Raw genomic sequence first — 27,959 nt, forward strand, 5'->3', positions numbered from 1 at the left:
CTGAGTGAACCTGCCACGTTTTCTTAGACCCTCAGCTCTCTAAGACACCTGGTTACCTGCATAGCTGGGATACCATGAATCATTAGTGCAGTAACCTGGAGTATAGGGCTGTTGCTTTCACAGGGGTTAAGCCTCTACCCATGTCGCTGGCATCTCATATGAGCGACAGTTCAGGTCCAAGCCGCTCCAGTCCTGATCCAGAGTGTTTGTGCCCAGCCACCCATGTACAGTACACAGATAATGTTTCTCCCTCTGGACTTTGCCCTGGGATAGCCCTGGCCATGGTGGCTGAGAGAGCCTGGGGCTGAGCAGAGGTCAAGGCCAGTTCTCAGGGAGCACAAAGGCAGCCTTCATGAGCCAGGGTCCACTTCCCCTGGGGGCTCCCGTGCCCAGGCTGCTCCTCCTTCCTGCAGGGAGCCTGATGTTTCCTACACTCAGGCTGACTCCCGGCCCCCCCACTGCTGTCACAGGACCACACGTACCCTGCTGGATCCCCAGACTGGGGACTTTTCTGGGCCTAAGGGTTTTACATTTTATTCAAGGTTTTTGTGCCAATGGGGATGAGAAACCGATATGTCACCGGAGGCAAGGCCGTGGAAGCCATGGCCTTCTCGTCTTCACACAAGGAAGAATTCAGGCAGGAGACAGAGAGCAAAGGCTTTCTTGGGGACAGGGCATCTGTCAGAAATGAAGGGACAGAGAGAGTGCCAGTCACTGGGCCCAGGGGAGAGCGAGGTGACAGGGATGAGTGGAGAGAATACACCTGGGCAGGCCAGGCGGGGCTCAGCAGGGAGGCAGAGGGTGAGCACAGTGTGTTTGAACTCCTACTTATTTTTCTTTTCTTTTTTTTTTTTTTTTTTTTTTTTGACAGAGTTAGATGGTGAGAGAGAGAGAGAGAGAGAGAAATAGGTCTTGCTTCCATTGGTTCACCCCCCAAATGGCCGCTACGGCTGGGTGCCCGGTGGGGAAGGTGTGGGCCCTGGGTCTTACATTTTACTCAAGCTTCTTGTCCCCATGGAGATGAGGATTCACAGCAGCAGCAGCCACAGGCAGTGCACAAAAGCAGCTTTGATTTCAAGGAGAGAGAGCGTGACCACACCTGCACGCCTACTGAGGGCCGCCACCCACGGAGAGACCCTCAGCAGGAATGGGCCAGGGTTGCCAGGAGGAAGAGAGGAAGAGGCAGCCCAAGGAGGATTCCCAAGCACAGCCAGGGGCAGAGAGGGCCCTCCCCTTTCTCATCCCAGGGGGCGGTGCCCTAAATGCATAACCCAGTGGGGTGGGATCTCACCTGTGGGAATACTGAAGGGATTGCCATGGCCCCTCCATCCAGAATTTCACTTCCCTGTTTCCATCATGGCTTCTCCTTCCTGGTCCCAGCTGAGACACAGGTGCATCCTGGGAAAGTGATGTAAAAGGCTGACAAGCAAAGGGATAAAGTTGCAATGCAGGGCTGGCAAAGTTCCAGCTCCCGAATTCCCGTTGTTCTTCCTGCCTGGTTGCCACATATCAGGCAGGACCAGCAGGTTTTCACTGTCAAGTTGAGACAGAACTGTGTCTCAGAAGCAGCTGGGGACACAGCACACATTGGGTTCACCCTTAGTTAGTGCCATGGTCACTGCCTCTCAAAACCTGGACCCTGAGTGAGCAGGGAGGGGATGGGCAGAGTCGGGAAAGGATGGAGGAGGGGCCTGGACCCAGTGGGCACCCAGCCTGGAAACCAAGGAGGAGCTTCCAGGATCCGGGACAGTGACACCTGCCAGCCTTGGCTCAGGTGACCCCTGGGGCAGGGGCTGTGGCACAGAGCAGTGAGCCACCATCTGCAGTGCCTTCATCCCATGTAGGCACAGAGCCGAGCCCCCGCGGCTTCACTTCCGATCCAGCTTCCTGCTAATGCGCCTAGGAAAGCAGCAGAAGGCCCACGTGCTTGGGCCCCTGCACTCACCTGGGAGACCCAGAAGAAGCTCCTGGCTCCTGGCGTTGGGCTGACCCACACCTGGACGTTTGAGACTGACCCTGTAGATGGAAGATCTCTCTCTGTGTCTCTCTTGACTCTTTAACTCTGCCTTTCAAATAAATAAAAAATAAATAAATCCCTTTTTTAATGGTTCATTCCCCTTAGAAGGCCCCCTGGTGTCCTGCTTCCTGTATGCCTACACTATCTCAGACTAGGACAGCAAGGACAGTGAAGTTGGTGACTCCAGGATTGAGGTGAGGGGCCTGGACCCCCGAGGAGCCCAGTGAGAGGGGAGGCAGCCATGCCTGGGTCCCTACTGACCTCTCTTCTCTCAGTCCACTCCCACCAGAGGCACTCAAGCCCCGCCCCCGCGGTGTGCCCCGCCTGCTTCCTGCCCAGGCCAGGGGCGAGGCCCTGGTCCCAGCCTGGAGCACTGGGTGCAGCCTGCGGGACACAGAGGTGTGCACGCGGGCCTCCTTGGAGCATGGGGCTGCACCGAAGGGGAGCTCGGCTCGGCGCCATTGTCTGCGGTCTCCTGCTGTTCCTCGACCCGGGTCATGGTGAGGATTCCCGGGGGCAACAGGGACCAAGGTCAGATCTGCCCAATCCCGCAGTTAGAGCCTGAGGCCACAGGAGGGCAGCACCTGGGAGGCTGGAGGTGGCAGAGGTGACAGTGGGTGACCTGGTCGACCACCATGGTCTCCTGAAGCTCCTGGCACGGAGGAATGAGCCCAGCACGAAGGCTCTGAGCAGCGCTGGTCGGGTCGGCAGCCGGGACAGGAAGGGGCGTGGGGAATGGGGCCCTTTCCCTCCCTTGCTTGAGGCTGTGGTGACTGTGCCCTCCCCAGGACAGTGATGAACCTGCTCTGGGCTGTGTATCTGCCAGGGTCTCCTCTGACCCTGTGCACCTGGCAGGGGTCCTCCTGGGCTGAATCCAGGACAAAGGTGACCACACCTCCGTGCCTGGCATTCTGGGAGCCCAGGCCAAGAGGGCACAAAAGCTGGGTGTGTCGTGGAGCCTTTATCTCCTCATTCCAAAGGCCCAAGACTGGAGCCGGCATTGCAGAGCAAGTCAGCACTGTGCACTGGCGGCCCCTACGAACACTGGCTCCAGCTCTGCCTGCTGGTCTCCCAATGCAGCTGCATGTAATGTGCCTGGGAAAGCAGTGGAAGATGGCTCTGTCCCAGGCCCCTGATGCTCCCACGTGGGAGACCCTGCTGGAGTTCAAGGCTCCTGGCTGAGGCCTGGGTGGGCCATTTGGGAGCTGAACCAGCAGATGGGTTCTCTCTCTCTCTCTCTAACTTGACCTTTCCAAAAAATAACTCTTTAAAGACAATAAAAAATCGTGAAAAGCCAGGTCTCTAACCCCACCCTCTCCCTATCTAATCCCCAGCACAGGCCCCACTCCTCCTCCTCCATGCTCACCCACGGGCTCCCCGCCTGCCCTGCAATGCACAGACTCTCCCGGCGACCAGGACCTTCCAGGCAGATCGTCTCCCCCACATCACTGTGGTTCCTAATAAAGTAATATCTGGGGCTGGGTCCCCACTCAGAGAGGGAGCAGTTGTTCCGTAAGGTCCCTGGGAGTCGCTGTGCATGTCCGGGGCAGGAACCGCGGCAGCGTCTGCACGGAAGCCGCCCAAATCCTTCCTGGACTCTGCTGAGCTCAGCTCACTGTCAGCCTCACAGCCGGAACTGCTGCCGCGGGCAGCGCTGTCCTCCATGGTTGGGGCGAACGACAAGGACAAGGTCGGGACCAGCTCAGGACAGAGGCGCTATTTACTCACCGGCTCCGGGGCCAGGCTCTCCTCTCCCTGACCCAGGGGCGCCCAACAGTTGGCACTTCCCTTGGGCTTCTACCGAGGGTGGGACCTGCAGGGCGGTGGAGCTCCGGGTTAAGTGTTGCAGGACTGCCCGTCGGGTTCCCAGAGCAGGTGTCCCGTTTCCCTACCCCAGCCATGGGCACAGGTCCCCCTCCCCACCCCCGCGCCCGGGCTCTGCACCCTTGTGTGGTTGCCGTGTGTTGCTGAGTCTCCCTCACGCGTCAGCTCCCCCTCTGCCTCGCTGTGCTCTTCCTCCTGATTCCTGTGTTGAGAAACCGGTTTACCCTTGGCTCTCTCTGGAGGGGGAGGCCCCATCCCTGTGGTGCCTTCTGGCCGTTCCTCATTCCCCTCACCCTCTGTACACAGGAATTGTAGCCTAGAGGCTCCATCAGGTTCAGCTGTTAGGGTTCCGCTTCTGTTTTTTCTTGTTTTGCAAAGCCCAGCATGTGGTGCTGAGTCCTCACCATAGAACATCTCGACCTTTTCATATCTGGTTCGTGGCACAACATAGGTCATGAGGGGCAGCACTGGGAGCAGCAGTGGAGCCACCGCTGGGGACGCCCAGCCCTGAGCCCTGTGCCCGGGTCCCGCCTCGGCACCTCCTGATTCCAGATTCCTGCTAACCTGCAGGCTGAGAGGCAGCAGGTGGGCTCCGGTACTGGTCCCTGCCTCCCACTGGGAGACCCCGATTGAGTTCAGGGCTCCTGGCCTATCAGGGCCCCGTCCCAGCTGTGGTGGCCATTTGGTGAGGGAACCAGCACACAGGACATCTCTGTCTCTCTGTGTGTGTCTCTCTTTTCATATGAATGAATACAAATTACAAACAAGAGCCACTGAGGTAGTCTGGAACCACGTGCTTTTCTCTTCATTTGTGTGAGATCCTCAGGTTTATGTGCATATTTGTACATCTTATTTTTTTAGAGAGATTTATTTTATTTGAAAGGCAGATTTACAGAGAGGCAATTGCTTAGAGAGAGAGAGAGAGTGAGCGAGAGAGGGAGAGAGAGAGAGAGAGAGGTCTTCCATTCTCTGGTTCACTCCCCAGTAGACTGCAATGGCTGGCGCTGAGCCAATCCAAAGCCAGGAGCTTCTTCCAGGTCTCCCATGTGGGTGCAGGGCCCAAGGAGTTGGACCGTCTTCTGCTTTCCCAGGCCAGAGCAGAGAGCTGGATGCACAGTGGAGCAGCCAGGACTCAAACTGGCACCCATATGGGATGTTGGCCCTGCAGATGGCCGCTTTACCTGCTATGCCACAGTTCTGGTCCCTAACCTATTTTCTGATGTGTGGCTAAAATGTTCTGATTCGTTTGTAGAAACTCTTTACTAATCCCTGGGCTTCCGTATTAGATGACTTCGTCACCTCCTCCCTCACTGGTCCCCAGATCAGGTTGTGCTTGTCCTATCCTGGGCACAGTCACCTCCCTCCTGCATTCATGGCACCAATGCCATCTCTTTTAGAGAGCATGCTCTCTTTCTGTTTTTTTTAAATGATATGTTTTGTTTCCTTCTTGAAATATTTCTTCTTTATTGGAAATGCTGAGTCCAGACAGAAAGGGAAAACAGATCTTCCATCCTCTGATTCCCTCCACATGTGCGCATTACAGTCAGGGCTGGGCCAGTCCAAAACCAGGAGCCATCCAGGGCCTCCAGGAGGGTGCAGGGCCCAGGTGCTGGGGGATTCTACTACGTCCCCAACCCATTAGCAGGGAGCTGGATCCGGGTGAAGCAGCCAGGATGGAACTGTGTAGGGGATGCTGGCCATGCAGGCTGTGGGTGCACCCGAGCGCCACTACACCGCCCCCTAGAGGACGCTTCCTTTCTTCCCTTCTTGCTGCCTGGAGCATGAGCCTCCTAGCAGGGGAGCCTGGTCAGTCTGGTGCTCACAGCTCTACCTCCTGTGACCGAGGGCAGTCAGCAGAAAGGACGCTCTCCTCGCCCCCAGGGCTGTCACCTGCGCTGACTCCTAGTGCTCAGGGAGGGTGCTAGGGCCCAGGAGCCTCGGGAGCTGTGGGATGTCCTCGGTAGGCCCAAGGACAGCACTGTTGACTTGGCAGGTGGGGGTAAATTCCCTGTGCGGGGAGTTGGTCAGGTCAGTGTTTGTAGGTCCGAGGCCTTGGCAAGGCTGAGGTGCCGATGCCAAGGAGAGGCCACAGCAGCTGTGTGGAAGGGCAGCTCATGGAGAGCCACACCTGATGTGCTTCTCTGCCCACAGGCCAGGACTCTGCCAGCCCCATCCGGAACACGCACACGGGGCAGGTGCGCGGGAGCCTGGTCCACGTGGAAGGCACCGATGCGGGCGTCCACACCTTCCTGGGAATTCCCTTTGCCAAGCCACCTCTGGGGCCGCTGCGCTTTGCACCTCCTGAACCTGCTGAAGCTTGGAGTGGAGTGAGGGACGGGACCTCCCACCCAGCCATGTAAGCACTCCCAGGGTGCAGGGAAGGTCCAGCCCTATGGGGAGGTTGTGGCATTGATCCTGTTTTCTGGGCCTGGACAGCTGTCCTGTTAGAATTCCCATAACCAGCTTTCCCTGTGGGTGATGGCTTCCCACGTGCTTTATCAGTGAGTCTGCTGAGGCTCACAAGAGCACAGTGGCTTTGCCAGGCTCCTGGCTTGGACTTGGAGTCAGAGGGCATTAAGCTCCAGGTGCTGACTAGAGAAGCAGACAGGGACATTCAGGTTCTGCCCATGTTCTGAGCCACCAGGGGGCGCTGTCTCTGCGCAGGTGGGAGGGTGTAGTCAGTTGCCTCCAGGAAGCTTGCCCCTGACTGCATCTGCAGAACCTGCATATCTCTGAGGAGGACACCAATGGGGTCTCCCTGGGACCCCATGTCCACAGTCACCGAATCTACGGACATGGGACTTGTATTCTTATATGGGACTCTGTGGGATGATGTGACTCCACGAGAGTCTAGAATTAAGACAAGGGATGAAGTCAATTGCTCCCATGGGGTCCCCATAGAGTCAAGATCACCCTAGGCCATCAGCAACTGTGGGACCTCCCTGGAAGTGCAGCTCTGTCCCAGCTCCCCCCGGGGCTGTGGCCTGGCACGTGCTGCAAAGGGACTCCCGAGGAGGGTCACGTGTGAGCAGGATATCAGGGGAAGGGGCATGAGGGTGGCCCTGCACAAGCCCTGGGCTGACTGTCGCCATGGTGGCCGCCAGGTGTCTGCAGGATGCAGCTATAATGACCGCGGTGACCGAGATCCTCTTTAACACAGCCTTGCCTCCCACCCCCGTGTCAGAGGACTGCCTGTACCTCAGCGTCTACGCACCGGCCCATGCCCACGAGGGCTCCAGCCTCCCTGTGAGTGACCGAGACCCTCTCGGGGATGACAGACATTTCTTTTGCAAGCAGATGAAAAAAGGGCTGGTGCCGCGGCTCACTAGGCTAATCCTCTGCCTGCGGCGTCGGCACCCCGGGTTCTGGTCCCGTCAGGGCTCCGGATTATGTCCCGGTTGCTCCTCTTCCAGTCCAGCTCTCTGCTGTGGCGTGAGAGTGCAGTGGAGGATGGCCCAGGTCCTTGAACCCTACACCCGCATGGGAGACCAGGAGAAGCACCTGGCTCCTGGCTTCGGATCAGGACAGTGCGCTGGCTGCAGCGGCCACTGGGGGCTGAATCAACAGAAAAAGGAAGACCTTTCTCTCCGTCTCTCTCTCACTGTCCACTCTTCCTGTCAAAAAAAATTTTTAAAGAAGATTAAAAAAGACAAGGTTGGCCCAGATCCCTCCTCAGTGTGGCCCTGGTGAGAAGCTTCGCACTGTCAGCTCCAACAAGTCTTTCTTACTCTTGGTGGGCAGCTGACCTCTGGGCTTGGGGTCCCAGAGTCCCAGTTGCTCCCAGAGGTCACAGAAGGTGGCCCTGTGATGGACCCAGGACTCACCCAACCAGTTGTGGCCAGGAGCATCACTCGGGTGCCCAAGGGCCCTGCTGCTCATTCCCCAATGCCCGTCATGGACTGTTCGTGTTGAAGACTGTCCTGGGCTGTCGGTTACTGTTCAAGTGGAGCAGTCGGGGGGACACTCCTTTCTGTGCACACAGAGGAGGTCCTGGGAGGAACAGAGCGAGACTTTGGTAGCGGAGGAGGGGGCCCCACAGTGTGAGTGGCCTGTGTTTTCCGATAGAATTCGATGACCCAGGTCCTGCAGTCTGACGGGAGCTCCGTCTCCACGGGCAGGTGCAGAGCCAAGCACTGGGTAGGCCAGGTGGCAACCAGGTGGGGTTTGGGCTGGTGGGAACCTTGTGGTATTGGCCTTGACTTTGCCAGGTGATGGTGTGGATCCACGGTGGTGCACTGGCTGTAGGCATGGCTTCCATGTATGACGGTTCTGCGCTGGCGGCATTTGAGGACGTGGTGGTGGTCACCATCCAGTACCGCCTGGGAGTCCTGGGCTTCTTCAGGTGAGACCGGGGCTGGGGTGGGCCCTGCGGGACAAGTGGCACCGGGACAGCCCAGTGACCCCTGTCCCTGCCACTTCTCAGCACTGGAGACCAGCACGCCACTGGAAACTGGGGCTACCTGGACCAAGTGGCCGCGCTGCACTGGGTCCAGCAGAATATCGCCCACTTTGGAGGCAACCCTGGCCGGGTCACCATTTTCGGCGAGTCTGCGGGTGCCACAAGTGTGTCATCCCATGTGCTGTCACCCATGTCCCAAGGTCTCTTCCACAGAGCCATCATGGAGAGTGGGGTGGCCATACTGCCCAGGCTCATCACCACCTCATCGGAGGTGGTCTCCACAGTGAGTGTCCTCCACTGCCCTGTCCAAGCCTGCTGCTCCTGTCTTCCCTCACAGAGCCTCTGTTTCTGTCTCTGTTCAATGGGTACAACAAGGAACATCAGGGTGCCTCCAGAACGGCCATCAACCCGGGGATGGGCGACTCGGGGGTCAGAATCCACACACCTCTGCCGCGGTAGAGATCGATTCTGTGTCCTGCTAAGATGCCACACTGGGGCTCCCTTGCTGGGTGGAACCGTCTAGGCAGGTGTGCTGGTCCCTCTGGCTGAGACAACAAGTTCACAACTGCAACACCCTGGGAGACGGGGCACACTTGCCCCCAGCCACAGCTTTGGGTAGACTCCCCCCCCCTCCTGAAAAGGGGTGCCAGCCCCTGTGTGGTCCCGTTACAGATGGTGGCCAACCTGTCTGCCTGTGGCCAGGTGAACTCCGAGGTCCTGGTGCGCTGCCTGCGGGGCAAGAGTGAAGAGGAGATGCTGGCCATCACCAAGGTTGGGCCGAATTCACAAAGCGGGGGGGGTGCTCACAGGCCTGATGCTCATCCTACTCCCCGGCCTGCATGCCTTGCTGTCCTCATAGCCCTGGATGGGAAGTGGAGACCAGGGCAGCCACGTCAGGCATGAGCCCTGCTGGACTGGGCATGGAGACTGCTGTGAGCCAGGAAGGAGTGGAAGGCATCAGGAGATGTTTGGGACCTGACCTTGCTGCCTCCCTAGGCCTTCAGATCCATCCCTGGCGTGGTGGACGGGGTCTTCCTGCCCAGGCACCCCCAGGAGCTGCTGGCATCGTCGAACTTCAGACCCGTCCCCAGCATCATCGGTGTCAACAACGACGAGTATGGCTGGCTCCTCCCCAGGGTGAGGCTGAGCTCCGCACCCCTGGGGGACTCAGGACTCTGTCAGTTCAGGGATCCCAGGGCTCTGTCGCTCTAGGCTTGTCACCGGAGAAAAGGCTGTGGAAGCCGCGGGGTTCTTGTCTTCACGGGAGAAAGAATCCAGGCGTGAGACAGAGAGTGAAGTGATGAGGCTTTATTGGGGTTAGGGCATCCATCAGAACGGATGGGACAGAGGGAGAGCGACCAGTCGCTCAGCCTGGGGGAGAGGGAGGTTACATGGGTGAGTGGAGAGAACACACCTTGGCAGGCCAGGCAGCAGCTCAGCTTAGAGCCAGAGGGCTGAGTGCACAGTCCTAGCTTCGATTCCCAGTTTAAGGGAGCCTGTTTGCCCACCTCCCCCTCTTCTTCCAAACAAAAGTTAGCCGGCGCCGCGGCTCATTAGGCTAATTCTCCACCTTGCGGCGCCGGACACCGGGTTCTAGTCCCGGTCAGGGTGACGGATTCTGTCCCGGTTGCCCCTCTTCCAGGCCAGCTCTCTGCTGTGGCCCAGGAGTGCAGTGGAGGATGGCCCAAGTGCTTGGGCCCTAAACCCCATGGGAGACCAGGAGAAGTACCTGGCTCCTGCCATCCGATCAGCGCAGTGTGCCGGCCGCAGTGCGCCAGCCGCGGCGGCCATTGGAAGGTGAACCAACGGCAAAAGGAAGACCTTTCTCTCTGTCTCTCTCTCTCACTGTCCACTCTGCCTGTCAAAAAAAAAAAAAAAAAAAAAAAAAAAAGATGGGGACTCATAGGAAGGGTTTGTTGGGTGAAATTAGCAAATTCCTCCCCTGATTTGCTGGGCCTGGCAGAGCAGAGGGGCTTCCCTTAGGGCGTCTGAGAAGGTTTTGTTACCCCATGTTATCAGGTCAGGTAACCCATCTGGTCCCCAGGAGAGAGAATCCTGGGAGCTTTCCTTGGGGGAAGGGCTGGGACCACCTGGGAGGTCATCAGGGTCTGGGCAGGATGTGAAGTGCAGGATGCTGGGCTTCTGGGGCTTCCACAGCAGGTGCTGGGGTTCAGGCCTTGCTCACACACACAGAGGTTAAACTAACTTCCCACCTAACAGGCTCATCAACCCCCCCAGAGCTTACCGACCCTGGACTCCCAGAAGGACATCGACCGAGAGGCCATGCGGGCCATTCTGAGGACATCTTTAGCACAGTTGGTGAGGCTCCGGGACCCACCCCATTCCTGGGCAGGGGAATCCTGCTCATGCAAAAGCTGTGGCAAATGCACCTTTGTGGGCCTGGGCAGGGGCAGGGAGGCATCCCAGAGCCGGGCCCTCCCCCATTCCCTGTCCCACTCCAGGACCCATTTCCCCACCCCTGAGGCCGCCGCCTCCCTGCCCTGGAGTCTGCCTCACCTCCCTTTCCCCACCGCCCGGGCCAGATGCTGCCGCCTGAGTCTGGGGACGTGTTGATGGAGGAGTACATGGGGAGCAGCGAGGACCCCCAGACCCTCAAGGCCCAGTTCCAGGAGATGATGGCAGACGGCCTCTTCGTGATGCCTGCGCTCCAAGTGGCCCATCTTCAGCGTGAGTTCGTCTGTGGCCCTGGCCTGACCGTCAAGGGCATAGCTCAGAGCTATGAGAGGTCTGTCCTGCCCAGGTCCCTACCCACATCTTTTTAAACTTTCTTAGAATTTATTTGGAAGGCAAAGAAGCACACAGAAAAACAGACAGCGCTCTTCCAGCTGCTGGTTCATTCCCCTAAATGCCTGAAACAGCCAGTGCTGGCCCAGCCCAAAGCCGGGAGCCCAGAACTCAACCCAGGTCTCGGGCCGTGAGTGGCAGGGCCAACTCCTGCTGCCTCCTCCTGCACATTAGTAGGAAGCAGCTGTCCCGAGTGACTCCGTAGCCACCGCCCCAGATGCCCTTCCCCTCCCGCTCTTCCTGCGGCCCCTGAGAGCCAGGCCCGTGATGTCCCCATCTCGGTAAATCCCAAGGCGCCTCCCCCATCGTGCAGAGGACAGGGAAGTGAGTGAGCTTGGGTGACTTTCCCAGAGCTACCCAGCTGGGAAGCCCCGAGGCCATGATCCCATCCCAGCCACTACCGCGCCCTGGGCCAGATCCAGCCAGGTGTGCACTAGAAAGTGGAGCCCCCGCATCTCTCCCTCCAGGCCCCCACGCGCCCACCTACTTCTATGAGTTCCAGCACCGGCCCCACTTCCTAAAGGACAAGAAGCCGCCCCACGTGAAGGCTGACCACGGGGATGAGCTGGCCTTTGTCTTTGGCATCTTCTTTGTAAACCGCCAAGGTGAGTCTCCCTCCCTCCCTGGAGGCAGGCCAGGGCCCTAAAAGGCCCCGAGGGGGTGTTGCCCCCACTGCACAGATGGGGAGCCTGAGGCTGGGACACAGGGTGAGTAGGTGTGCAGGGTCTCAGGGCTCTGAGGGCTGAACCAGGGTTAGAATACCAGAGCCTCAGTCAGCGGCCTGTGCCCCTCCTACTCTGCCCACCTGGTCATGGGGGTCTGTTGCAGTTTATTTCTCAACAATGTTGTAGTGGATTCGTTTCTGAGAGGAGGAGCGTGGTGGGGGCAAGAGGCACAGAGTCATCACACAGACCCCGGGAGTGAGTCGGGTGAAAGCGGGCTTGAGGCAAGCAGCCCACAGACTCCTTTATTTCAGTTGGTACATCTTATGTAGGTAAGAGCAGTCAATCCGGTCAAGGGGCGGTCTATGCCCCAACCAATCACAGCCTGTTGCCAAGCAGTTTCCAAAGCCATCAATCACAGCCTGTTGCCAGGCAGGCTCCGTTGCCAGGTGGGTTTCAAAGCCATTCCTGAGTAACTGATGCTCGCTTGCCAGCGGCCACCTTGCAATGGCCTTCTCATTCCACCACAGGGGTCCTGCGGGGAGCAGAGGCAGGAGTCTCAAAGGTGTATTTGTTTCTTAAAGGACTTCCCTGGCCGAGCCAGAAATGAGCCCGGGTCCACGGAGCAGGAGGCTGCACAGAGAAAAGGGAGCTTGGCCAGGGGAGGGTCCAGCTCCTGGGAATGAAGGGAGGGGCAGAGAACCAGCGTGGGATAGCCGAGGGTCAGCTCCACCTGGGCTGGGAGCGAGGTGCATGATGGGCAGCAGGACTGGGGTGGCCGAATTGACACTGCCCCTCCCCCATGCAGTGCCCCTCACTGAGGAGGAGGAGCTGCTGAGCAGGAGGGTGATGAAGTACTGGGCCAACTTTGCTCGCAACGGGTGAGACGACTCCCCCCAAATCCCCAGGGACCTGGGACCCTCTGCCCTCCCTCCTCTGGGGGGACCTCACCAGCATCCAGGGTCCTAAGTCACATGACAGTGCCCTCCCCAGCTCTGGACCCACTGGCACTCACAGGGGCCTGGGACCAGGCACACTCTCCCATCTCCCAGTGACCTGGGTTGGGCCACGGGCTGCTCACGTCTGCTTCCTGACGTCTTGTCTGCAGGAACCCCAACGGTGAGGGCCTGCCGCACTGGCCCGTGTTCGACCAGGATGAGCGATACCTGCAGCTGAACCTGCAGCCTGCAGTGGGCCAGGCCCTGAAGGCCCGCAGGCTCCAGTTCTGGACCCACACCCTGCCCCAGAGGGTCCAGGAGCTAAGAGGAGCTGAGCAGAAGCACACAGAGCTGTAGCTGCCTGTGTGGGGGTTGGGGACAGGGGCTCCAGAGCAGGTGGGGCCCAATGCACTCACACACATCCCCGGAAGAGCCATGCATTAGGCACTCTCACGTGACCACTCAGTCCTGCTGGCCTCCGTCCACTCAGCAGACCATTGTGGAGAACCCAAGTCTTGAGGTTCATTGCCAACCCTCCCTGGGTCCCCTCGTGTGAGACACACCCAGTACCTGTTCCATGGAGCTGTGTTGGGCAACACCAGTCCCCGCCCAGCTTCCTCAACACCCACTGGACCCTGGGCCCCTCCTGCTTCTTCCCCCACCACCTTCTCCCCACCCTCCCTCTCCTTTCCTCCCTGCCCAGGCCTTCCACACGTGGAGGAGGCTGCGTTGGGCATTGTTGCCCACCCCTGGGTGCCTTAACCCCTCCTCCTCCTCCCAGCATGCCCTGTGATCTCACATCTCTTAGAGGCCACAGAGGACCTGGACTCCAGGAGTCAACGTGGCTTCATCCCTGCAGGCTGCCATGAGTGGCACTTCAATCCCATCCATGCAGCACAAATAAAGGTTCCAGTCCTTTTACAGCTGAGTCACACTCATCTGAGTGAACCTGCCACGTTTTCTTAGACCTGTTTACCTGCACACCTGGGATACCATGAATCAATAATGCAGTAAACCTGTTGCTTTGCACAGGGGGTTAAGCCTCTACCCATGTTGCTGGCATCTCATATGAGGACAGTTCAGGTCCCAGCTGTTCCACTCCTGATCCAGCTCTCTGCTAAGGCACGTGGGAAAGAGGAGGGCCCAAGTGCTTGGACCCCTGCGACCACGTTGGGTACACAGATAATGTTTCTCCCTCTGGACTTTGCCCTGGGCTAGCCCTGGCCATGGTGGCTGAGAGAGCCTGGGGCTGAGCAGAGGTCAAGGCCAGTTCTCAGAAGCCACAAAGTCAGCCTTCATGAGCCAGGGTCCACTTCCCCTGGGGGCTCCCGTGCCCAGGCTGCTCCTCCTTCCTGCAGGGAGCCTGATGTTTCCTACACTCAGGCTGACTCCCAGCCCCCCCACTGCTGTCACAGGACCACACGTACCCTGCTGGGTGCCCGGTGAGGAAAGTTTGGGCCCTGGGTCTTACATTTTATTCAAGGTTCTAGTCCTCACGGAGATGAGAAATCCCAATGACACCGGAGGCAAGGCCGTGGAAGCCATGGCCTTCTCGTCTTCACACAAGGAAGAATTCAGACAGGAGACAGAGAGCAAAGGCTTTCTTGGGGACAGGGCATCTGTCAGGAATGAAGGGACAGAGAGAGCACCCAGTCACTGGGACCAGGGGAGAGCGAGGTGACAGGGATGAGTGGAGAGAATACACCTGGGCAGGCCAGGCGGGGGCTCAGCAGGGAGGCAGAGGGTGAGCACAGTCTGTTTGGACTCCCTAGGTTTCTAAGGGAGCCTGTTTACCCACCTCCCCTCTCCTCCAGGACAAAGGGTAGGGACCCAGGGAGTATTTGCTGGGTGAAAATTATTAAATTGCTTCCCAGATTTGCTGGGCACAGCAGAGCAGAGGGGCTTCCCTTTGGCATCTAGGATTTGTTGCCCCGTGTTAGCAGGTCAGGTAACCCATCCGGTCCTGAGGAGGGAGTTCTCCCTGGAGCTTTCCTTGGGGGAAGGGCAGGGACACCTGGGAGGTTATCAGGGTCTGGGCAGGATGTGAAGTGCAGGATGCTGGGCTTCTGCGGCTTCCGTAGTAGGTGCTGGGGTTCAGGCCCTTCTCACACACACTCAGAGGCTCTTTCTGACCTCCTACCTGACAAAAGCAGCAGCAGCCACAGGCAGTGCACAAAAGCAGCTTTGATTTCAAGGAGAGAGAGCGTGACCACACCTGCACGCCTACTGAGGGCCGCCACACACACACGGAGAGACACTCAGCAGGAATGGGCCAGGGTTGCCAGGGGGAAGAGAGGAAGAGGCAGCCCAAGGAGGATTCCCAAGCACAGCCAGGGGCAGAGAGGGCCCTCCCCTTTCTCATCCCAGGGGCGGTGCCCTAAATGCATAACCCAGTGGGGTGGGATCTCACCTGTGGGAATAGTGAAGGGATTGTTATGGCCCCTCCATCCAGAATTTCACTTCCCTGTTTCCATCATGGCTTCTCCTTCCTGGTCCCAGCTGAGACACAGGTGCATCCTGGGAAAGTGGTGTAAAAGACTGACAAGCAAAGGGATAAAGTTACAATGCAGGGCTGGCAAAGTTCCAGCTCCCGAATTCCCATTGTTCTTCCTGCCTGATTGCCACATATCAGGCAGGACCAGCAGGTTTTCACTGTCAAGGAGAGGACAGAACTGTGTCTCAGAAGCAGCTGGGGACACAGCACACATTGGGTTCACCCTTAGTTAGTGCCATGGTCACTGCCTCTCAAAACCTGGACCCTGAGTGAGCAGGGAGGGGATGGGCAGAGTCGGGAAAGGATGGAGGAGGGGCCTGGACCCAGTGGGCACCCAGCCTGGAAACCAAGGAGGAGCTTCCAGGATCCGGGACAGTGACACCTGCCAGCCTTGGCTCAGGTGACCCCTGGGGCAGGGGCTGTGGCACAGAGCAGTGAGCCAGCACCTGCAGTGCCTTCATCCCATGTAGGCACAGAGCCGAGCCCCCGCGGCTTCACTTCCGATCCAGCTTCCTGCTAATGTGCCTAGGAAAGCAGCAGAAGGCCCACGTGCTTGGGCCCCTGCACTCACCCGGGAGACCCAGAAGAAGCTGCTGGCTCCTGGCGTTGGGCTGACCCAGACCTGGACGTTTGAGACTACCCTGTAGATGGAAGATCTCTCTCTGTATCTCTCTTGACTCTTTAACTCTGCCTTTCAAATAAATAAAAAATAAATAAATCCCTTTTTTAATGGTTCATTCCCCTTAGAAGGCCCCCTGGTGTCCTGCTTCCTGTATGCCTACACTATCTCAGACTAGGACAGCAAGGACAGTGAAGTTGGTGACTCCAGGATTGAGGTGAGGGGCCTGGACCCTCGAGGAGCCCAGTGAGAGGGGAGGCAGCCATGCCTGGGTCCCTACTGACCTCTCTTCTCTCAGGCCACTCCCACCAGAGACACTCAAGCCCCGCCCCCATGGTGTGCCCCGCCTGCTTCCTGCCCAGGCCAGGGGCGAGGCCCTGGTCCCAGCCTGGAGCACTGGGTGCAGCCTGCGGGACACAGAGGTGTGCACGCGGGCCTCCTTGGAGCATGGGGCTGCACCGAAGGGGAGCTCGGCTCGGCGCCATTGTCTGCGGTCTCCTGCTGTTCCTCGACCCGGGTCATGGTGAGGATTCCCGGGGGCAACAGGGACCCTGGTCAGATCTGCCCAATCCCGCAGTTAGAGCCTGAGGCCACAGGAGGGCAGCACCTGGGAGGCTGGAGGTGGCAGAGGTGACAGTGGGGCACCTGGTCGACCACCATGGTCTCCGGAAGCTCCTGGCACGGAGGAATGAGCCCAGCACGAAGGCTCTGAGCAGCGCTGGTCGGGTCGGCAGCCGGGACAGGAAGGGGCGTGGGGAATGGGGCCCTTTCCCTCCCTTGCTTGAGGCTGTGGTGACTGTGCCCTCCCCAGGACAGTGATGAACCTGCTCTGGGCTGTGTATCTGCCAGGGTCTCCTCTGACCCTGTGCACCTGGCAGGGGTCCTCCTGGGCTGGATCCAGGACAAAGGTGACCACACCTCCGTGCCTGGCATTCTGGGAGCCCAGGCCAAGAGGGCACAAAAGCTGGGTGTGTCGTGGAGCCTTTATCTCCTCATTCCAAAGGCCCAAGACTGGAGCTGGCATTGCAGAGCAAGTCAGCACTGTGCACTGGCGGCCCCTAGGAACACTGGCTCCAGCTCTGCCTGCTCGTCTCCCAGTGAAGCTTCCTGTAATGTGCCTGGGAAAGCAGTGGAAGATGGCTCTGTCCCAGACCCTGATGCTCCCACGTGGGAGACCCTGCTGGAGTTCAAGGCTCCTGGCTGAGGCCTGGGTGGGCCATTTGGGAGCTGAACCAGCAGATGGGTTCTCTCTCTCTCTCTCTCTCTCTCTCTCTCTCTCTCTAACTTGACCTTTCCAAAAAATAACTCTTTAAAGAGAATAAAAAATCGTGAAAAGCCAGGTCTCTAACCCCACCCTCTCCCTATCTAATCCCCAGCACAGGCCCCACTCCTCCTCCTCCATGCTCACCCACGGGCTCCCCGCCTGCCCTGCAATGCACAGACTCTCCCGGCGACCAGGACCTTCCAGGCAGATCGTCTCCCCCACATCACTGTGGTTCCTAATAAAGTAATATCTGGGGCTGGGTCCCCACTCAGAGAGGGAGCAGTTGTTCCCCAAGGTCCCTGGGAGTCGCTGTGCGTGTCCGGGGCAGGAACCGCGGCAGCGTCTGCACGGAAGCCGCCCCTGTCCTCCATGGACTCTGCTGAGCTCAGCTCACTGTCAGCCTCACAGCCGGAACTGCTGCCGCGGGCAGCGCTGTCCTCCATGGTTGGGGCGAACGACAAGGACAAGGTCGGGACCAGCTCAGGACAGAGGCGCTATTTACTCACCGGCTCCGGGGCCAGGCTCTCCTCTCCCTGACCCAGGGGCGCCCAACAGTTGGCACTTCCCTTGGGCTTCTACCGAGGGTGGGACCTGCAGGGCGGTGGAGCTCCGGGTTAAGTGTTGCAGGACTGCCCGTCGGGTTCCCAGAGCAGGTGTCCCGTTTCTCTACCCCAGCCATGGGCACAGGTCCCCCTCCCCACCCCCGCGCCCGGGCTCTGCACCCTTGTGTGGTTGCCGTGTGTTGCTGAGTCTCCCTCACGTGTCAGCTCCCCCTCTGCCTCACTGTGCTCTTCCTCCTGATTCCTGTGTTGAGAAACCGGTTTACCCCTGGCTCTCTCTGGAGGGGGAGGCCCCATCCCTGTGGTGCCTTCTGGCCGTTCCTCATTCCCCTCACCCTCTGTACACAGGAATTGTAGCCTAGAGGCTCCATCAGGTTCAGCTGTTAGGGTTCCGCTTCTGTTTTTTCTTGTTTAGGGAAGACCAGCATGTGGTGCTGAGTCCTCACCATAGAACATCTCGACCTTTTCATATCTGGTTTGTGGCACAACATAGGTCATGAGGGGCAGCACTGGGAGCAGCAGTGGAGCCACCGCTGGGGACGCCCAGCCCTGAGCCCTGTGCTCGGGTCCCGCCTCGGCACCTCCTGATTCCAGCTTCCTGCTAACCTGCAGGCTGAGAGGCAGCAGGTGGGCTCCGGTACTGATCCCTGCCTCCCACTGGGAGACCCCGATTGAGTTCAGGGCTCCTGGCCTATCAGGGCCCCGTCCCAGCTGTGGTGGCCATTTGGTGAGGGAACCAGCACACAGGACATCTCTGTCTCTCTGTGTGTGTCTCTCTTTTCATATGAATGAATACAAATTACAAACAAGAGCACCGAGGTAGTCTGGAACCACGTGCTTTTCTCTTCATTTGTGTGAGATCCTCAGGTTTATGTGCATATTTGTACATCTTATTTTTTTAGAGAGATTTATTTTATTTGAAAGGCAGATTTACAGAGAGGCAATTGCTTAAAAAGAGAGAGAGAGAGAGTGAGCGAGAGAGGGAGAGAGAGAGAGAGAGAGGTCTTCCATTCTCTGGTTCACTCCCCAGTAGACTGCAATGGCTGGCGCTGAGCCAATCCAAAGCCAGGAGCTTCTTCCAGGTCTCCCATGTGGGTGCAGGGCCCAAGGAGTTGGACCGTCTTCTGCTTTCCCAGGCCAGAGCAGAGAGCTGGATGCACAGTGGAGCAGCCAGGACTCAAACTGGCACCCATATGGGATGTTGGCCCTGCAGATGGCCGCTTTACCTGCTATGCCACAGTTCTGGTCCCTAACCTATTTTCTGATGTGTGGCTAAAATGTTCTGATTCGTTGGTAGAAACTCTTTACTAATCCCTGGGCTTCCGCATTAGATGACTTCGTCACCTCCTCCCTCACTGGTCCCCAGGTCAGGTTGTGCTTGTCCTATCCTGGGCACAGTCACCTCCCTCCTGCATTCATGGCACCAATGCCATCTCTTTTAGAGAGCATGCTCTCTTTCTGTTTTTTTTTAAATGATATGTTTTGTTTCCTTCTTGAAAGATTTCTTCTTTATTGGAAATGCTGAGTCCAGACAGAAAGGGAAAACAGATCTTCCATCCTCTGATTCCCTCCACATGTGCGCATTACAGTCAGGGCTGGGCCAGTCCAAAACCAGGAGCCATCCAGGGCCTCCAGGAGGGTGCAGGGCCCAGGTGCTGGGGGATTCTACTACGTCCCCAACCCATTAGCAGGGAGCTGGATCCAGGTGAAGCAGCCAGGATGGAACTGTGTAGGGGATGCTGGCCATGCAGGCTGTGGGTGCACCCGAGCGCCACTACACCGCCCCCTAGAGGACGCTTCCTTTCTTCCCTTCTTGCTGCCTGGAGCATGAGCCTCCTAGCAGGGGAGCCTGGTCAGTCTGGTGCTCACAGCTCTACCTCCTGTGACCGAGGGCAGTCAGCAGAAAGGACGCTCTCCTCGCCCCCAGGGCTGTCACCTGCGCTGACTCCTAGTGCTCAGGGAGGGTGCTAGGTCCCAGGAGCCTCGGGAGCTGTGGGATGTCCTCGGTAGGCCCAAGGACAGCACTGTTGACTTGGCAGGTGGGGGGAAATTCCCTGTGCGGGGAGTTGGTCAGGTCAGTGTTTGTAGGTCCGAGGTCTTGGCAAGTCCGAGGTGCCGATGCCATAGAGAGGCCACAGCAGCTGTGTGGGAGGGCAGCTCATGGAGAGCCACACCTGATGTGCTTCTCTGCCCCCAGGCCAGGACCCTGCCAGCCCCATCCGGAACACACACACGGGGCAGGTGCGCGGGAGCCTGGTCCACGTGGAAGGCACCGATGCGGGCGTCCACACCTTCCTGGGAATTCCCTTTGCCAAGCCACCTCTGGGGCCGCTGCGCTTTGCACCTCCTGAACCTGCTGAAGCTTGGAGTGGAGTGAGGGACGGGACCTCCCACCCAGCCATGTAAGCACTCCCAGGGTGCAGGGAAGGTCCAGCCCTATGGGGAGGTTGTGGCATTGATCCTGTTTTCTGGGCCTGGACAGCTGTCCTGTTAGAATTCCCATAACCAGCTTTCCCTGTGGGTGATGGCTTCCCACGTGCTTTATCAGTGAGTCTGCTGAGGCTCACAAGAGCACAGTGGTTTGCCAGGCTCCTGGCTTGGACTTGGAGTCAGAGGGCATTAAGCTCCAGTTGCTGACTGGAGAAGCAGACAGGGACATTCAGGTTCTGCCCATGTTCTGAGCCACCAGGGGGCGCTGTCTCTGCGCAGGTGGGAGGGTGTAGTCAGTTGCCTCCAGGAAGCTTGCCCCTGACTGCATCTGCAGAACCTGCATATCTCTGAGGAGGACACCAATGGGGTCTCCCTGGGACCCCATGTCCACAGTCACCGAATCTACGGACATGGGACTTGTATTCTTATATGGGACTCTGTGGGATGATGTGACTCCATGAGAGTCTAGAATTAAGACAAGGGATGAAGTCAATTGCTCCCATGGGGTCCCCATAGAGTCAAGATCACCCTAGGCCATCAGCAACTGTGGGACCCCCCTGGAAGTGCAGCTCTGTCCCAGCTCCCCCCGGGGCTGTGGCCTGGCACGTGCTGCAAAGGGACTCCCGAGGAGGGTCACGTGTGAGCAGGATATCAGGGGAAGGGGCATGAGGGTGGCCCTGCACAAGCCCTGGGCTGACTGTCGCCATGGTGGCCGCCAGGTGTCTGCAGGATGCAGCTATAATGACCGCAGCGACCGAGTTCCTCTTTAACACAGCCTTGCCTCCCACCCCCGTGTCAGAGGACTGCCTGTACCTCAGCGTCTACGCACCGGCCCACGCCCACGAGGGCTCCAGCCTCCCTGTGAGTGACCGAGACCCTCTCGGGGATGACAGACATTTCTTTTGCAAGCAGATGAAAAAAGGGTTCTGGTCCCGTCAGGGCGCCGGATTATGTCCCGGTTGCTCCTCTTCCAGTCCAGCTCTCTGCTGTGGCGTGAGAGTGCAGTGGAGGATGGCCCAGGTCCTTAAACCCTACACCTGCATGGGAGACCAGGAGAAGCACCTGGCTCCTGGCTTCGGATCAGGACAGTGCGCTGGCTGCAGCGGCCACTGGGGGCTGAATCAACAGAAAAAGGAAGACCTTTCTCTCCGTCTCTCTCTCACTGTCCACTCTTCCTGTCAAAAAAAATTTTTTAAAGAAGATTAAAAAAGACAAGGTTGGCCCAGATCCCTCCTCAGTGTGGCCCTGGTAAGAAGCTTCGCACTGTCAGCTCCAACAAGTCTTTCTTACTCTTGGTGGGCAGCTGACCTCTGGGCTTGGGGTCCCAGAGCCCCAGTTGCTCCCAGAGGTCACAGAAGGTGGCCCTGTGATGGACCCAGGACTCACCCAACCAGTTGTGGCCAGGAGCATCACTCGGGTGCCCGAGGGCCCTGCTGCTCATTCCCCAATGCCCGTCATGGACTGTTCGTGTTGAAGACGGTCCTGTGCTGTCGGTTACTGTTCAAGTGGAGCAGTCGGGGGGACACTCCTTTCTGTGCACACAGAGGAGGTCCTGGGAGGAACAGAGCGAGACTTTGGTAGTGGAGGAGGGGGCCCCACAGTGTGAGTGGCCTGTGTTTTCCGATAGAATTCGATGACCCAGGTCCTGCAGTCTGACGGGAGCTCCGTCTCCACGGGCAGGTGCAGAGCCAAGCACTGGGTAGGCCAGGTGGCAGCCAGGTGGCGTTTGGGCTGGTGGGAACCTTGTGGTATTGGCCTTGACTTTGTCAGGTGATGGTGTGGATCCACGGTGGTGCACTGGCTGTAGGCATGGCTTCCATGTATGACGGTTCTGCCCTGGCGGCATTTGAGGACGTGGTGGTGGTCACCATCCAGTACCGCCTGGGAGTCCTGGGCTTCTTCAGGTGAGACCGGGGCTAGGGTGGGCCCTGCGGGACGAGTGGCACCGGGACAGCCCAGTGACCCCTGTCCTTCCACTTCTCAGCACTGGAGACCAGCACGCCACTGGAAACTGGGGCTACCTGGACCAAGTGGCCGCGCTGCGCTGGGTCCAGCAGAATATCGCCCACTTTGGAGGCAACCCTGGCCGGGTCACCATTTTCGGCGAGTCTGCGGGTGCCATAAGTGTGTCATCCCATGTGCTGTCACCCATGTCCCAGGGTCTCTTCCACAGAGCCATCATGGAGAGTGGGGTGGCCATACTGCCCGGGCTCATCACCACCTCATCGGAGGTGGTCTCCACAGTGAGTGTCCTCCACTGCCCTGCCCAGGCCTGCTGCTCCTGTCTTCCCTCACAGAGCCTCTGTTTCTGTCTCTGTTCAATGGGTACAACAAGGAACATCAGGGTGCCTCCGGAACTGCCATCAACCTGGGCATGGGGGACTCGGGGGTCAGAATCCACACACCTCTGCCGCGGTAGAGATCGATTCTGTGTCCTGCTAAGATGCCACACTGGGGCTCCCTTGCTGGGTGGAACCGTCTAGGCAGGTGTGCTGGTCCCTCTGGCTGAGACACTGAGTACCGGCATAGCTGGAACAAGTTCACAACTGCAACACCCTGGGAGACGGGGCACACTTGCCCCCAGCCACAGCTTTGGGCAGACTCCCCCTCCCCTCCTGAAAAGGGGTGCCAGCCCCTGTGTGGTCCCGTTACAGATGGTGGCCAACCTGTCTGCCTGTGGCCAGGTGAACTCCGAGGCCCTGGTGCGCTGCCTGCGGGGCAAGAGTGAAGAGGAGATGCTGGCCATCACCCAGGTCGGGCCGAATTCACAAAGCGGGGGGGTGGGGGGGGGGTCACAGGCCTGATGCTCATCCTACTCCCCGGCCTGCATGCCTTGCTGTCCTCATAGCCCTGGATGGGAAGTGGAGACCAGGGCAGCCACGTCAGGCATGAGCCCTGCTGGGCTGGGCATGGAGACTGCTGTGAGCCAGGAAGGAGTGGAAGGCATCAGGAGATGTTTGGGACCTGACCTTGCTGCCTCCCTAGGCCTTCAGATCCATCCCTGGCGTGGTGGACGGGGTCTTCCTGCCCAGGCACCCCCAGGAGCTGCTGGCATCGTCGAACTTCAGACCCGTCCCCAGCATCATCGGTGTCAACAACGACGAGTATGGCTGGCTCCTCCCCAGGGTGAGGCTGAGCTCCGCACCCCTGGGGGACTCAGGACTCTGTCAGTTCAGGGATCCCAGGGCTCTGTCGCTCTAGGCTTGTCACCGGAGAAAAGGCTGTGGAAGCCGCGGGGTTCTTCTCTTCACGGGAGAAAGAATCCAGGCGTGAGACAGAGAGCGAAGTGATGAGGCTACATTGGGGTTAGGGCATCCATCAGAACGGATGGGACAGAGGGAGAGCGACCAGTCGCTCAGCCTGGGGGAGAGCGAGGTTACATGGGTGAGTGGAGAGAACACACCTTGGCAGGCCAGGCAGCAGCTCAGCTTAGAGCCAGAGGGCTGAGCGGGCAGTCCTAGTTTCGATTCCCGGTTTAAGGGAGCCTGTTTACCCACCTCCTCCTCTTCTTCCAGACAAAAGATGGGGGCTCATAGGAAGGGTTTGTTGGGTGAAATTAGCAAATTCCTCCCCTGATTTGCTGGGCCTGGCAGAGCAGAGGGGCTTCCCTTAGAGCGTCTGTGAAGGTTTTGTTGCCCCATGTTATCAGGTCAGGTAACCCATCTGGTCCCCAGGAGAGAGAATCCTGGGAGCTTTCCTTGGGGGAAGGGCTGGGACCACCTGGGAGGTCATCAGGGTCTGGGCAGGATGTGAAGTGCAGAATGCTGGGCTTCTGGGGCTTCCACAGTAGATGCTGAGTTCAGGCCCTGCTCACACACACAGAAGCTCAACTTCTAACTTCCCACCTAACGGGCTCATCAACCCCACCCCACCCCAGAGCATACAGACCCTGGACTCCCAGAAGGACATTGACCGAGAGGCCATGCGGGCCATTCTGAGGACATCTTTAGCACAGTTGGTGAGGCTCCGGACCCACCCCATCCCTGGGCAGGGGAATCCTGCTCATGCAAAAGCTGTGGCAAATGCACCTTTGTGGGCCTGGGCAGGGGCAGGGAGGCATCCCAGAGCCGGGCCCTCCCCCATTCCCTGTCCCACTCCAGGACCCATTTCCCCACCCCTGAGGCCGCCGCCTCCCTGCCCTGGAGTCTGCCTCACCTCCCTTTCCCCACCGCCCGGGCCAGATGCTGCCGCCTGAGTCTGGGGACGTGTTGATGGAGGAGTACATGGGGAGCAGCGAGGACCCCCAGACCCTCAAGGCCCAGTTCCAGGAGATGATGGCAGACAGCCTCTTCGTGATGCCTGCGCTCCAAGTGGCCCATCTTCAGCGTGAGTTCATCTGTGGCCCAGGCCTGACCGTCAAGGGCATAGCTCAGAGCTATGAGAGGTCTGTCCTGCCCAGGTCCTACCCACATCTTTTTAAACTTTCTTAGAATTTATTTGGAAGGTAGAGAAGCACACAGAAAAACAGACAGCGCTCTTCCAGCTGCTGGTTCATTCCCCTAAATGCCTGAAACAGCCAGTGCTGGCCCAGCCCAAAGCCGGGAGCCCAGAACTCAACCCAGGTCTCGGGCCGTGAGTGGCAGGGCCAACTCCTGCTGCCTCCTCCTGCACATTAGTAGGAAGCAGCTGTCCCGAGTGACTCCGTAGCCACCGCCCCAGATGCCCTTCCCCTCCCGCTCTTCCTGCGGCCCCTGAGAGCCAGGCCCGTGATGTCCCCATCTCGGTAAATCCCAAGGCGCCTCCCCCATCGTGCAGAGGACAGGGAGGTGAGTGAGCTTGGGTGACTTTCCCAGAGCTACCCAGCTGGGAAGCCCCGAGGCCATGATCCCATCCCAGCCACTACCGCGCCCTGGGCCAGATCCAGCCAGGTGTGCACTAGAAAGTGGAGCCCCCGCATCTCTCCCTCCAGGCCCTCACGCGCCCACCTACTTCTATGAGTTCCAGCACCGGCCCCACTTCCTAAAGGACAAGAAGCCGCCCCACGTGAAGGCTGACCACGGGGATGAGCTGGCCTTTGTCTTTGGCATCTTCTTTGTAAACCGCCAAGGTGAGTCTCCCTCCCTCCCTGGGAGCCTGAAGCTGGGAGTCAGGTGTGCAGGGTCTCAGGGTTCCAAGGGCTGAGCTGGGTTAGAATCCCAGAGCCTCAGTCAGCAGCCTGTGCCCCTCCTGCTCTGCCCACCTGGTCATGGGGTCCTGCGGGGAGCAGAGGCAGGAGTCTCAAAGGGGTATTTGCTTTCTAAAGGACTTCCCTGGCCGAGCCAGAAATGAGCCCGGGTCCATGGAGCAGGAGGCTGCACAGAGAAAAGGGAGCTTGGCCAGGGGAGGGTCCAGCTCCTGGGAATGAAGGGAGGGGCAGAGAACCAGCGTGGGATAGCCGAGGGTCAGCTCCACCTGGGCTGGGAGCGAGGTGCATGATGGGCAGCAGGACTGGGGTGGCCCGAGCTGACCCTGCCCCTCCCCCATGCAGTGCCCCTCACTGAGGAGGAGGAGCTGCTGAGCAGGAGGGTGATGAAGTACTGGGCCAACTTTGCTCGCAGCGGGTGAGCCGACCCCCCCCCCAAATCCCCAGGGACCTGGGACCCTCTGCCCTCCCTCTTCTGTGGGGACCTCACCAGCATCCAGAGACCTAAGTCACGTGACAGCGCCCTCCCCAGCTGCAGGACCCACTGGCACTCACAGGGACCGTGGGGCCAGGCACACTCTTCCCATCTCCCAGTGACCTGGGGTTGGTCTGCTCTGCCCATAGGTTCTCTATGGGGGGAGGGACAGGCCAGGTCAGAATGCCCTGTCCCCACGGGGAGTTGATGCTAGGGGGAGGTCGTTCTGCTGCTGCTTTTGGAAACCCATTCCCCTCCCCTCCTGGCCTGCAAGGTGGCCTGGCAGGACCCCAGATAGGTGCTCAGGGCTGGGCTGGGCAGGGCTCAGAGTGACCACGGTCCCCCGCTTCCTGATGTCTTCTCTGCAGGAACCCCAACAGCGAGGGCCTGCCGCACTGGCCCGTGTTCGACCAGGACGAGCGATACCTGCAGCTGAACGTGCAACCTGCAGTGGGCCAGGCCCTGAAGGCCCACAGGCTCCAGTTCTGGACCCACACCCTGCCCCAGAGGGTCCAGGAGCTAAGGGGCGCTGAGCAGAAGCACACGGAGCTGTAGCTGCCTGTGTGGGGGTGGGGGACAGGGGCTCCAGTGCAGGTGGGGCCCCGATGCACTCACACACATCCACAGAGAGATGCATTAGGCACTCTAACGTGGCCTCTCAATCCTCCCTGCCTCTGTCAACTCAGCTGACCGTTGTGGAGAACCACGGCTTGAGGTTCATTGCCAAGCCCGCCCTGGGTCTCTCGTGTGAGACACATTCGATGCACCCTCCTTGGAGCTGTGTTGGGCAACACCAGTGCCCACCCAGCTTCCTCAACACCCATGGGCCCTGGGCCCCTCCTGCTTCATGCCCCCTCCACCTTCTGCCCACCCTCCCTCTCCTCTCCTCCCAGTCCCAGGCCCTCCCCTTGTGGAGGGCGGTACTTTGGGGCTTTTTGCCCGCCCCTGGGTGCCAGTAGCCCCCCTCCTCCTCCCAGCATGCCCTGTGATCTCATATCTGTAAGTGATCAATAGAGGGTCTGGATGCCGGGAGCCACAGTGTCTTGATTCCTTCCGGCTGCTGCAGCAAAGGCGCCACACCCCGGGTGTCCGCGGAGCAGAAGTGTGTCTTTCACGGGTTCTGGGGGCCCAGACATCCAGGGCCAAGGTGCTGCAGGTTGCTGTGTGTGAGGGCTTTCTTCCTGGTTCATGATGTGTCCTCACATGGACATGCTCCCTTGGGTGTGACATCAGGACAGCAATCCCATTCACCTCCTGCAATCCTCACCTCCTAATACTAGCGCATTGGAGAAAGGGTGTCAACGTGACCCTGACGGGGACACACACAGTCACACCTCAGCACCCGGGCCCTCCACACCTCAGCCACCGAGGTCGTCAAGGGGAAGTCTCTCTCCCTGCGACTGTCCCCCCCACCCCCTTGTCATTTCTCACCCCACCTGCTGTCTGTGGCTTGAAGAGCTGGTGACGACCTCGCTTTGGTGAGAAGTGGGACTGGGCTTCTCAGAGGGCCCTTAGAGCCCAGGCCAGCCGAGACGGCAGGATTCCTGGGGCCCCGAGTTTGCTCTTACTCTCAGGGCACTGCACATGCGTGGGCCCCCGGCTGTCACTGCCACAGCGTGTCCACAGAGCGGTGTGTCTGGGGGACTTCCTCAATATACAATGGAGGAACCAGATGGCCAGGCAGACCTAGGGGAAGGGGGTCCCGTGCCTGGCTCCCCCAGAGCCTCAGTCCAAAGGGGTCCTTCCACCTGGCCATTGTCACCTCCCAGCCACCTGGGCGCCTCCCCCTCCATCCCCATGGTAACCAGGTGACTGCTTTTCCTCCTTGCTTCATTGTTGTCCCTAACTTTTCTCATCACACTGCTCCTCCCCTGAACCCTCTCTTACACTTGATCTTGGATTGCAAAGGTGCCAGTCGTGCTTACTCAGCCTCTTTCCCACAAAGCATTTTTCCCTATGTCGTGAAGAGCCTGTCCCCCTGGTACATGCACCCCACAAGGAAGCCCTGCTTTCCCCACGCTGCGTTTAAAGCCAACCAAAGGGCCTCACTGGTTTAGGAATGACTGGGGTTCCCGCATTGCCTACTCTGTCCACCAGATGGCAGACAAGGCTCGCTCTTAACCTGGGGTAATTCAAACTTGGCAAAGGAAAGGGAACTCACCCTGGCTGGTGCATAGCATCTTCAGCACATCCTGAAGCATCTATTGAGCTCCAGCTGCATACACACCACTGTACATTTTTCAGTTCTGCATATGTACAGTATAATTCTCCAAAATAGGTTCCCAGGACTACAGCTGTATTGTGGGTTAATTTACATATTATTAATAGCAGGTGTTGCGACATGGAGAGT

The 27,959-nt window shown here is 58.9% G+C and overlaps 2 protein-coding genes and 2 long non-coding RNA genes across 9 annotated transcripts in view; 2 read left to right on the forward strand and 2 right to left on the reverse strand.

The window, feature by feature from the left end:
* Positions 1–4,078, reverse strand: part of LOC138846554 (uncharacterized) — a 5,805-nt gene extending 1,727 nt beyond the window's left edge. Inside the window, exons 1-5 of one of the 3 annotated variants that reach the window (XR_011384045.1) lie at positions 3,962–4,078; positions 3,746–3,830; positions 1,946–2,062; positions 1,292–1,419; positions 117–678 (exon numbers count right to left, since the gene is read on the reverse strand). This is a non-coding gene — a long non-coding RNA (uncharacterized lncRNA). Of the gene's footprint in view, positions 1–116; positions 679–1,291; positions 1,420–1,945; positions 2,067–3,745; positions 3,831–3,961 lie in introns of those variants that run through there. The other 2 variants (XR_011384043.1, XR_011384044.1) reach the window with 2 other exon arrangements.
* On the forward strand, positions 2,349–13,566 carry LOC100357474 (cocaine esterase-like). 3 transcript variants are annotated; one of them, XM_070062568.1, is made up of 12 exons: positions 2,349–2,517; positions 5,993–6,197; positions 6,946–7,087; positions 8,050–8,183; positions 8,265–8,523; positions 8,913–9,011; positions 9,237–9,377; positions 10,479–10,559; positions 10,784–10,928; positions 11,513–11,650; positions 12,516–12,588; positions 12,816–13,566. In XM_070062568.1, the coding sequence occupies exons 1-12, from the start codon at positions 2,442–2,444 to the stop codon at positions 13,000–13,002; spliced, it is 1,680 nt and encodes a 559-aa protein (XP_069918669.1). In that variant the 5' UTR covers positions 2,349–2,441; the 3' UTR covers positions 13,003–13,566. The 3 variants fall into 3 exon arrangements, with proteins under 3 accessions (XP_069918669.1, XP_069918670.1, XP_051702849.2); XM_051846889.2 differs by having other exon boundaries at positions 2,350–2,517; positions 10,461–10,559; XM_070062569.1 differs by lacking the exons at positions 12,516–12,588; positions 12,816–13,566 and adding an exon at positions 12,040–12,179 and having other exon boundaries at positions 10,461–10,559.
* On the reverse strand, positions 12,115–16,021 carry LOC138846555 (uncharacterized). The gene is made up of 3 exons (XR_011384046.1): positions 15,711–16,021; positions 15,056–15,183; positions 12,115–12,242 (listed from the first exon to the last, which is right to left on the reverse strand). It is a non-coding gene; the product is annotated as an uncharacterized lncRNA (long non-coding RNA).
* Positions 16,022–16,108: 87 nt separating this feature from the next.
* LOC100358248 (cocaine esterase-like) lies at positions 16,109–26,641 on the forward strand. Of its 2 annotated transcripts, XM_070062587.1 has the most exons (12): positions 16,109–16,281; positions 19,780–19,984; positions 20,732–20,873; positions 21,783–21,916; positions 21,997–22,255; positions 22,667–22,765; positions 22,998–23,138; positions 23,890–23,970; positions 24,194–24,338; positions 24,922–25,059; positions 25,480–25,552; positions 25,978–26,641. In XM_070062587.1, the coding sequence occupies exons 1-12, from the start codon at positions 16,206–16,208 to the stop codon at positions 26,162–26,164; spliced, it is 1,680 nt and encodes a 559-aa protein (XP_069918688.1). In that variant the 5' UTR covers positions 16,109–16,205; the 3' UTR covers positions 26,165–26,641. The 2 variants fall into 2 exon arrangements, with proteins under 2 accessions (XP_069918688.1, XP_069918689.1); XM_070062588.1 differs by lacking the exon at positions 25,480–25,552 and having other exon boundaries at positions 25,978–26,185.
* Positions 26,642–27,959: the final 1,318 nt, after the last annotated feature.

Source organism: Oryctolagus cuniculus, chromosome 18, assembly GCF_964237555.1.
Source record: "Oryctolagus cuniculus chromosome 18, mOryCun1.1, whole genome shotgun sequence".
NCBI classification, from domain to species: Eukaryota; Metazoa; Chordata; class Mammalia; order Lagomorpha; family Leporidae; genus Oryctolagus; species Oryctolagus cuniculus.

Bases quoted from the DNA above. Each gene is read 5' to 3' on its own strand.
- LOC100357474 (XM_051846889.2), top strand. From the start codon at position 2,442: ATGGGGCTGCACCGAAGGGGAGCTCGGCTCGGCGCCATTGTCTGCGGT. The intron at 7,088-8,049 runs GTGAGTGACCGA...TGACTTTGCCAG, and splicing joins ACGAGGGCTCCAGCCTCCCT to GTGATGGTGTGGATCCACGG. The intron at 11,651-12,515 runs GTGAGTCTCCCT...TCCCCCATGCAG, and splicing joins CTTCTTTGTAAACCGCCAAG to TGCCCCTCACTGAGGAGGAG.
- LOC100358248 (XM_070062587.1), top strand. From the start codon at position 16,206: ATGGGGCTGCACCGAAGGGGAGCTCGGCTCGGCGCCATTGTCTGCGGT. The intron at 20,874-21,782 runs GTGAGTGACCGA...TGACTTTGTCAG, and splicing joins ACGAGGGCTCCAGCCTCCCT to GTGATGGTGTGGATCCACGG. The intron at 22,256-22,666 runs GTGAGTGTCCTC...GTCCCGTTACAG, and splicing joins CATCGGAGGTGGTCTCCACA to ATGGTGGCCAACCTGTCTGC.